General features: G+C 39.1%; 1 protein-coding gene across 3 annotated transcripts in view; it reads left to right on the forward strand.

Annotated features, from left to right (window-relative positions):
- Nucleotides 1–10186, forward strand: part of klhl4 (kelch-like family member 4) — a 33003-nt gene extending 22817 nt beyond the window's left edge. For all 3 annotated transcript variants that reach the window (XM_017428186.3, XM_017428185.3, XM_025008584.2), the window contains 6 exons: nt 2611–2797; nt 3330–3554; nt 5551–5713; nt 7187–7399; nt 9177–9348; nt 9740–10186. In XM_017428186.3, the coding sequence (XP_017283675.1) occupies nt 2611–2797; nt 3330–3554; nt 5551–5713; nt 7187–7399; nt 9177–9348; nt 9740–9799 (1020 nt within the window). In that variant the 3' untranslated portion in view covers nt 9800–10186. The remainder of the gene's footprint in view (nt 1–2610; nt 2798–3329; nt 3555–5550; nt 5714–7186; nt 7400–9176; nt 9349–9739) is intronic.
- Nucleotides 10187–10422: the final 236 nt, after the last annotated feature.

The raw sequence follows: 10422 nt of genomic DNA on the forward strand, positions 1-10422 counted from the left end.
TTAGCAAACACAATAAGCCCTTTTTTTGGCAAGTATAAAGTACAAAACTATTTCTGTTTTTGAATTAATTGTGTTTACCGAGTCATCTTACAAATCTAGTTATGCAAATATAATTTTTACATTTTATTTACTTAAAAAAATAACATCTACAGCGCAATAAAACAAATGCTTAAAAAGAAAAAAAGAAAAAAAAGAAAAGAAAAGGGGGAAAAAATGATCTAATCTGCAAGTTATTTTATCCACTGGGTTGGGAGAGGCTGTTTTCTGTGAGGAGAATAAACAACAGAAATGAATCGTTGTTGCTGTGAAAGCTGGAGCTTTTTTTATTTTTTATTTTTTGCAGAGCAGTGCTTCTGGCACTACTTGCAGGCTTTGCAAGATCCCAAAACAGACATGAAACACTAATTTATGAATAAAAAAATTGTAGGAAAATATTAAGTAGAGCCACAAAAATCCAAATAAAAAAACAGATTTTTTTTCATATACTTTCAGAGTGTAGTCTGTGGTGTGTGTGCACTTTCAAAAACAGCAGAATTGCTCTTGAGGCCGTCTATTTAAAAACCATCAATTCGCCATGGACATCCTGGTTAAGCTAAATATAACTTATTATAATACATTAATACATGGCAATTTTTTAGATAAATGTAATTCTTTGCTTTCCCCCATAGAATTTGCATGTACACACATATATCCTTTTGTTTTTTTAAATGAATGCACATTTTTAATAGCTGTTCTATCACACTTTGTGACTTTAACAGTACTGTTTGGAGGAAGGATGAGGTGGGGGTCTGGGTGGGGGGGGCTGCCGCCTCTGAACAGGAAGAGGCCTCCAGCAGATTCAGCATCAGGAAGGGCGGCCGTTTGCCTCGACAGAACAGGAAAAGGAGACGAACCAGCGAGAGAACACCACAGAGCAGAAACACTGAGGGGAAAATAAAGGACAGAAACACAAAGCGACAATAACGCAAGCACTAAAAGTAAAAATAAAATGAAACTGCATGTCGTATGATGCAGCTGCATGTACTGACTTGAAAGACAAATTCCCCTTTAGAGCATTTAATTTAAATATTAAGTAAAATCACTTTGATTTCTACATAAATTTTGAGCCAAATCCTATGAGGCCCCAACACCAAAAGTGGTCTGAAAACCTTTTAAAACTGTAGTCTTTATTGTTATTACTTTTTTCTGGTATTTCTGAATTCTAAATTTCTAGTAATCTTGTTCAGTTGTTCTGAGCGATAAGTTTTAAATTATTTCCTGGAGATTTTCTGCTGTTTACACTTTATTTATTTTTAATCAATAAAATACTTGTGCTTAAAAACTGTCCAGCAGAGGAACAGTATATCTGAAAGTCAGGTCTTGGACATCTCAGGGAAAAGGCAAAGACCTGACACAGGGAATCATGCTGTTGCTAAAAAATGTGTCAAACTGGGTTAACTTTGAATTTTTCATAGATTCAACTGAAGTAATGGGAAGAGGTTGAGTCATTTTGACTCCCAGCCTGTTGAAAACAAAAATCTAATTTAAACCTGCTTCCTTTTAAACCTACTGATTAGTATGATCAAAAAACTAGATTTTTTACTTCCTAGCCTTGGTACCTCTTTTGTCCTCTCATCACTTCACACTGTAAATTTTGTCGTCAGTGTTTTTGGGCTGTAAAAGAAGAAGAGCGTTCCTGAAAGACTCAGGTTTTGGTTCAAGAACTAAACTGAAAATGAGTGTAAAATGACTGCAAATACCTAAACAAAACCATTTAAATGCTTTTGGAAACACTGGAGAAGTGTTGCAGGAGACCACATCACAAATTGACCAGAAAGGTTGACTTTTTTCAAATAAAATATAAAGAATTAAGATGGAGGCTCGATATTTTTACACAGTACTGTTTGTCTAGAAAGCACCAGAACATTCCCCACAGTTGACAGATTACCACATAACAGTTATTTTCTGATTACATGCAGACTTAAATGTTTAATATTTCTAAATTTTATGCCCTCAGGTTTATTGCAGGTACCAGTTTACCTCAGCAGGTGGCGTAGTTGTACCATTTAGTGGGCTCTAATCTGAGCTGCTTCAAATATGAGACAATTATGTCCATGTATTTTGTATTTGGCTACACAGTATATCTTAAAGTTTTTTTTTTATAAATGTTAAGCTTGTTGAACACCCACTTACTGAGAGAGCACCGCCGTAAAACAAATCAGAGCTGCTAATGTCCAAACGGAGAGCAAACAGACAATTTAAAGAAGTGTTTTTGTTGGAAACAAGGGTGTCTGAAGATGGAGGTGATCAGTAAGCTCAGCATCCTGAGCCTTCAGCAGCACAAATAAAGGAATATCTCAGGGCCACCCAAGCCAGCCCTAATGATAAGTATTAAACCTGGTCTTCAGAGATCATCTGCCTCCTCGTTTCAAAATAAAGTCCCGACTATCCCCCAGCACTCGCAAGACAAACAATCAAGTTGATCAGTTTCCAGACACGTCAACAAAATGTTTTCCTGACATTTTAGTGAATGTTTTTCAATGAGATCCTTGTAAACATTTGTCAGTCTGCATAAAAACCTACGTTTTAAGCCTTTCTCCGGCGTTGTTCCCCCAATTCTGTGCGACGCAGCTTCTCGCAGACCTGGAAAACAACAAGATGTTCTCAGACGATCTTGAGTGTCAGAAGCTGCTGATGGAGGCCATGAAATACCACCTGCTGCCTGAACGCCGGCCCATGTTCCAGAGCCCAAGAACGAAGCCGAGAAAGTCCACTGTGGGGGCACTTTACGCCGTGGGAGGGATGGATGCTACTAAAGGTAGAACAAAGCGATGGACGAACTGGTCGCTGCTAAATGTGTTGTTGTGTGACTGCTGACTCCAGTGTCCACATTATTGTTTTCACTACTTTTTGTGCTATTTTAGCCATTTGTGTGTCATAACGTTCAGCTCATTCCAAAGATGGCTGCTACTTTTAGACTTTTCATAAAATATTTAACTTCAGTTGCAATAATTGTTTTCTTGGAAATACACTGAACTTTATCTAGTCCCTTTTACAACTTTGTGCTCTTTAAAATCTGCTTCAACATCTATGTTCTATTTTTGCTATCTTTTGCTTTTAGCTGCTACTTTAAGCTTTTATCTTGCTTTTTGCTACTTTTAATTCTTTAGCCAGTGTTTTGCTATGTTTAGTAGAACATTTTGGTAGCTTTTAGTTTCTGTTTTGCTTCTTTAAGCTGAAATAAGTTTCAGCAAAGCCAGACGATGCTCAGCATTCCCGCTGCATTTTTTGCAGAAAAAACTTTATTTGTGTAGTTTAAATGGTAACAAGTGCTTTGCTGTCGATTCCAGGCTCCACCACCATAGAGAAGTACGACTTGCGGACAAACACCTGGGTCCAGGTTGGAGCCATGAACGGCCGGCGGCTGCAGTTTGGCGTGGCGGTGATAGACAACAAGCTGTACGTGGTCGGAGGGAGAGACGGACTCAAGACGTCCAACATGGTGGAATGCTATAATCCCATCACCAAAGTGTGGTCCACAATGCCGCCAATGTCCACACATAGACATGGGCTTGGTAAGACTTTCTTAAAAAAAAAATATAATTCAGAGATTTCCCCAATTCATAGTTACTTTCCAGATTCATCAACATTTCACTTCGTTAAAGATAAGAAAGTCTGTCATTTAAAGCTATAACTATTGGCTAACTTCTGCAGGCAATCATGTTACTGCCTGTGTCTCTGCATGTGTTTGTTTGTCTGCCTGCCTGTTAGCAAAATATCTCATGAACCAGGAGATTATATTGAAACTCTCACCTGCATTAAGATGGCAGCCACAACTAATCAACCTTAATAAACATCAAAATTATTATAATCCAGTAATTATTACTTGTATGGAGCTAAAATTTGGTGTGGTAGTAGCTGAGATCACCCCCATAACACATGCCGAGTGCTGACATCTTTGTTTAAACCTTTTGCATGTAAAAGCAGCGGGTGACATGCATCCCATCAAAGACAAGTCGTCATTATTTGGTTTGTGGGGCACGAAATACGGGTTTAAAATGCACAAATATACTGTCCTATTTTTATTTCTGTTTTTTGGCTTCTGATCTGGTTGTTGTAAATTCTTGATAATTGCAGGATGCAGTTCAGAAGGGTCAGAAAAGAGAGAAAAAAAAAAATCCCCCAGACTTGGGGAGATTTTCCTGTTCTCCTATCAAAGGCGAGCAGTGCTGCGGCGGCCCTGCTCTGCCCGACACATCTCATATCAGAAGCATTTTTGATTCATAGTTGAAACAGGTCCTGCTAACAGAACGGGGGGGAGTCTCGTCAAAGCCTTTCAGCTCGCTCACCCGGTGTGGTGGGAGGTATCGGCGAGCCCCCGAGAGCACGCCGTACAGATTACCAATGCCGTCTTTGATCTTTCCTGCAGCAAATGCTTTGCTCATTGTTCACATATTTTCAGTCTGAATTTGTTTAAACCTCTGCGAGCGATCCCTGCGTCGCTGCGTTCCCCGCCGTGTGCTTCGTGGGTGAAGACAGCAAAGAGTTGGTGGTTTTCATTAAAAAAAGCAGCAATGTTTTTTTTTTTTTTTTTTTTTTTTTAGAAAAAAGGGGCCTTCATTAGTATAGTCAGTTCTGACACTCTGTTTGCCACTGAACGTCTCTCAATGCAGCTGTGCCCTCGTGTTCCCGAGAAATAATTGAACTCTCACCGAGGGAAATAAGGGCTGTAAACTAAAAATCCATTGTGTTTAGAAATCCCCGACATTGTTGCCGGTGGAAACCACTCTCCTCTAAGACTTGGAATTGAGAAACAACAATGCCGTTTTATAGTCTTCCTGTTTTGCCGAATAGATTCGGTCTGCTGCATACCTCCGCCGGCTCAGAAATGAGAACCATAACTCTGCTGCGTTTTTTTTTGACACATTAACAAATTTACTGCACGTGGTCAGCTATAATTTTCAGGTGAAAACACAGCAAACACAGAAAACATATCAATAATTAAAGGCCTTGCATTCCTTGAAAGAAGCATATTCTGTGTTGCCTTCCATGCCAGGGTTTTAAACAAAAGTCATCTTATTGTGAAAAGGGACAGAGTTACAGCCACATTATGCACAATCTTATATAATAATGAGAGATTTTGTGAGAGGTGTTAGCGCTCAGTGGACATGTTGGGAATGACTCTCAGCTACTACCACACCAGATTTTAGCCCAGTATCTGTCAAATTAATTGACTTATAGCCATTTTTTTTTCTTTTGCTAATGTCAATTAGATGTAGCGACCATCTTGAATTGTATTCACTCCAAAGGTTATTCAGTTATAGATGTACGCCCAATGATTACCTCCTGAGAATTTTATTAAAATCCATCCCCTGGTTCATGAGAAACGAATACACACAAACATAACTGCCCCTTTTACCTTCGCTGGTGGGCAACGAAAAGCACAAAAAGCATCAACATGCAAAAACAAACCTTAAGTACTTGTATTAAATTTAAAAATGAGACAGTTTCTCCTCTAAATTAACATTTTTCCTCACAATCAAAACGTGGATTTGTCTTGTTTTTCCTCAGGTATAGCTGTGCTGGAAGGCCCCATGTATGCTGTAGGCGGCCATGACGGCTGGAGCTACCTGAACACGGTGGAGCGCTGGGACCCCCAGGCCAGACAGTGGAACTACGTGGCCAGCATGTCGACGCCACGGAGCACCATGGGGGTCACGGCGCTCAACGGGAAGTACGTTCTCCCCGCCCATCTTTGCTGAACCCACACTACCTGAGCACGCCAACATTTGAGAAACCGAAACATTAAGGATCAAGCGTATGATTATTTGCCAAAGTCACAGTAAACACAAGTACTTTATAATGAGTACAAGGAAAGTTGGTTCAAAATAGACAAAGAGGTCCAAGTACATGCTTTTAATACGGTATCATTTGGTGAAAAAACAAGTTGCTTTGGCATGTAGAACAATGGCATGCCAATATCAAAACAACCCTGCAGTGATGATTTCTAATATTTCAGGTCATAAAAGTCACACTTTATTGATCTTTTTTTTGTTTTGTCAAAGTTAAATAATTGTTTTTTCCCACTTTAAAATAATTTGATTTCAATGAGAAAAAAAAGAAGATAAATTGACATAAATTTTCCATTTTTTTTTTCTAATTTTCACCGTCAGTTATGGTTTCGCAATTTTTTTTTGCTTTAAGCTATAATTTTGCCCATTTTAGTTTTGTTTTGTGTTTTTTTTAATTAACAATTTAGTTCCAGCGTCTTCAACAAAGTCATTCAGCTGTCAGAATTCACACTGCATAAACGTAAAATTCTCTATTCGCTTTCATTTCATTTTGTCTTTGTTTCCTTTGTGATATTGGTCTTTGGCTGTATTCTGATTTTATCTGACTCGTCAGAAACTCTTTCTTACGAAGCACAAATGCTACAAGTAACGGCAAGTGAAGTTGCTGCTTTTACAACAAAATCTAATGGTTTGCAAACTAATTTGCACTTACAGCAACAACAAAAAGCAATAAAAATGCGAACATTTCAAGCAGCACAAAGAGACTTTTTTTTGTTTTGTTTTTGAAAGAAAAGGAAAAGACCATTCCAATTATCAGCACGGTGGAGTAACTTAAACTGCTCTATACAAAGAAAACTTGAAACGCAGTATTACAGCACTATTAGTTTGACAACTTTATTCTTCTGGAGTCTTTTTGTGGTCTGAGATAAACTGTAATGTGGCTCTGTAATAGTCACCAGCTCAGAGCAAAGACAGCGTAATCATACGGTGTAATCTAGACTCCATAAAAGCGAATCGCTTCCTTTATCTGGATGTGTTAGAAGTATTTTGGCACAATATATTTGGTAAAGAGACAACCAGCTCTCGGGCCATTTTGAAAATGCACTTGTGACAAAGGAGAAAAGAGGCAGTTGCTCAGCTACGGCTAATATTCAGCGTAAAAGGTAATGATTCTTTTTCAGCTAAGTCAAAAACAATCAAGGAAATTGTTTTTTTTCCTACATTCACTTTCTTGACTTGGAGTCTACAAGCAGTTGAACATTAATGTAATTTTTACAGGAAAATAAAAAAACTCATTGAAATAAAAATGCTATCCACTTCTCACTTATCTATGTAAAAAAAAAAAAAAATCTATCAATGCATCACCAGTTTTTTTTATTTTGTCAGCTTTTCAACCATTTTCTTTGCCTTCTCAGGCTGTTTGCCGTCGGCGGTCGAGATGGCAGCTCCTGTCTGAGGTCGATGGAGTGCTTCGATCCGCACACCAACAAGTGGAGCATGTGTGCACCCATGTCCAAGAGGAGAGGAGGCGTTGGCGTGGCAACGTACAACAACTTCCTGTACGCTGTGGGGGGACACGATGCTCCTGCCTCCAACCACTGTTCCAGACTCTCCGACTGTGTCGAGAGGTCAGTCGACGGTTCGGAAACATTTGGATTGCTCCAGCTGGGACTCAGTAATGCTTCAGATTTCTGCAGATTCTGATTTCCACTGCTATCATGCATTTAGTGAAGTGTATCAGTTACTACAGGGCTCGTGAGGACATCAGTATTTTGTTTTACAGCGTTTGGTGCCATCTAGTGGCCAGAATGTCCTCCTCAACTGGTACATAATACATGAACAGAAGAAATTCAGATCTTCTGTTTGTTTTTTATGTCCTGTAGGCCACACTAATCTGAGCTCATAAGGCTTGTTTTTGAGTTAAAAAATATGATTAATAATTTGTATATAATTAACCAAAATGTACAAATTTCAGTGGCTCAGCAGAACATCCTTATTGTTTATTAGTGAAAAGAGGACATAGTCCACAAACTACAGCTAAAAAAATTACCTATATGATAAAATTATTGTTAAAACTCTGTAATAATAATAAAAAACAAGCCCAAAATATATCCCCATTCTTTGAATGGACTGTTACAGCCACATCTTGACCCCCTTCCTCATCACTGGATTAATCCTCTTTTGTCGTCTTTTGGTTTGGATCACATTCTGTGTGGTCTTCAGCTTCTGACTCTTTCTCCTTTACAGCAGCTTTCATGACAGGTTCCTGTTTTCTCTCCTTGTCATGATCCAAAATATGATTGAAGGCCTCAGTACCAGCACATATTTGGTTGTTGTGCTGCCATGGACTGAATCCAAGAGTGAGACAAAAATGAAAATAACAAAAACAAAACACCCAAAATGTAATGAAAATGATCAAAACACTTTTTTTCTGTTCAGATGACTTGTGTGAACAAAGTCATGGATTTTTCTGTAAATCAGATCAAAGGAAATCTAAAGTTTTTTTTTTTCTTTTTTCCGAGAGAAAACTTCTAAAACAGTCAAGTTTGACCGGAACACCCCAGGAAGGTCAAAACATAAAAAAAAACTAAACATTTTTTCAAATAAGACATAAAATATAAGTGAAATTAAATGTTACTACAGCACTAAAACTTCTTTCCCTTTTATGAGAGACTTTGAACTTTTAAACTCACACATCTGATGACAGAAGTGTTTGGAAAAGAAAGATTAATTCACTTTAAATAAGATCCGACTTCAAACACTTCGGTTCCAGAAATAACAACAAGTGTCCCAGCTTTACCAGAATTAATTACGGCCAAACTGTTGTTGGTTTGTAAAATATTTTTGATCAATCAAGCATTAACAGACACTTCTCAGTTAATTAGCACCTTATTAGATCATTATTTTATTCACAGCTGATGTCAAAATTAGACAGATTTGTTTCTAATTGTTTGTGCTGCTTCATCATTAGAAAATAGAGACTGAATCGAAAAGTTTATTTTATCTATCTATCTATCTATCTATCTATCTATCTATCTATCTATCTATCTATCTATCTATCTATCTATCTATCTATCTATCTATCTATTTCTTCAATTCATTCAAAAAGTATACCTGCTGAATTTTTATTTTCTTATTCTACATTTATCTTTTATCCACCATTCTGCTACTTCTACCCTTTAGCTACAGTTTTGCCAATTTTAGCTTCTGTTTTGCTCATTTTAGCTTCAGCTACTGTTTAGCTGCTTTTAGGTCCTGTCTGCTGTTACAGGGTTCTGCAGCGCTCCGTGTTCACGCTGCATTTCCCTCGCTACCTTTCGGTTTCCCGTCTGCGCAGAACAAAAAGAAATCCCCTGCGGATTCAGGCCGAGGTAAACCAGTTCGGCTTTTTTCGTTTGATTGCAGGTACGACCCAAAGACGGACACGTGGACCACCGTGTCCTCGCTCAGCGTTCCCCGGGACGCCGTGGGCGTCTGCTTGCTGGGCGACAGGCTTTACGCGGTGGGCGGATACGACGGGCAGTCATATCTCAACACCGTGGAGTCCTACGACGCACAAAACAACGAGTGGACGGAGGTAACCGAAACCGTGTCCGTTTGTTGCTGCACAGTCAGACATCACGAGCCTTGTGGTGTCCTTGCGATGTAAATAAAAAAAAAACGCTCTGTCTTTGAGACTGTAACTTCTTACATTTTAAATAATTCGGCTGTATTTGGAGCTGCTCTGCAAGAAATACTTTCATGTAAGATTAAAGCACCAGCTAACATCCCACAGGAACATAAATCTGTTGAAGTTACTAAAGCCTATCAATATTTTATGGAGGATTTCTCTTTTTGCATTAATTCCCCTCCAATCCTGGGAGTCTAACCTTCTGATTTGCACCAGATGAAGTGAGAGGTTTTTTTTTTTTTTTTTGAACAGAGTCTCCGATGCAAAGCTGCATGTTAACCTCTCTGTCTTCCTGTAGGAGGTCCATCTTAACATTGGAAGGGCAGGCGCCTGCGTGGTGGTGGTGAAACTGCCTTGAGCCGTCCCCCCCCCCTCCTCCTCTCACAACAGCATGAGAAACAAATGAGAGAGCAGCAAAGAGGAGTGGACAAACAAAACAACAGACTGAGGACACGTCCTCCGAGAGTCCTATTTTCTTTCTTTTAACTAGGCTCTGCAGATTTTTTTCAGAGGGAAACGCAGACAGAGCCTTGCCCGTGCTCCATTGTTTCTATCATTAGTGGACAAGTCTGCCCACTGGGTACGACTTGAAGGACTGGAATGCGCCGCGCATTCTCCACATGCTCACCCGATTAGGAATTTTCACAGGACTTGGCCAAGACGTAGCAAATCCACGCCAAGAATTTGCCGTTCTGCTTTGTTACGCTCGTTTTATGAAAGTTCATGTGAATGTCCTTAAAAGTTACATTTTGAGAAAAAACCGGCCCAGCTCCCGTGTTGGTTTACAATTATACGCAAACATTTCTTATCAGTGCCATCTCACACAGTATATTTTTGGCCTCACGCGACTCTTTATAAAGTTGTTACACACTGTAACTGTGTCTTTTTCTACAAGAGTGGTCTGAACACATTGTTACTGCTCACTGATGAAGACCACTGTGATGAAGACTAAAGGTGGCAAGTTGCCCGGACTGGTTTGAT

The sequence above is a fragment of the Kryptolebias marmoratus genome, linkage group LG9 (genome assembly GCF_001649575.2).
Source record: "Kryptolebias marmoratus isolate JLee-2015 linkage group LG9, ASM164957v2, whole genome shotgun sequence".
Taxonomy (NCBI): domain Eukaryota; kingdom Metazoa; phylum Chordata; class Actinopteri; order Cyprinodontiformes; family Rivulidae; genus Kryptolebias; species Kryptolebias marmoratus.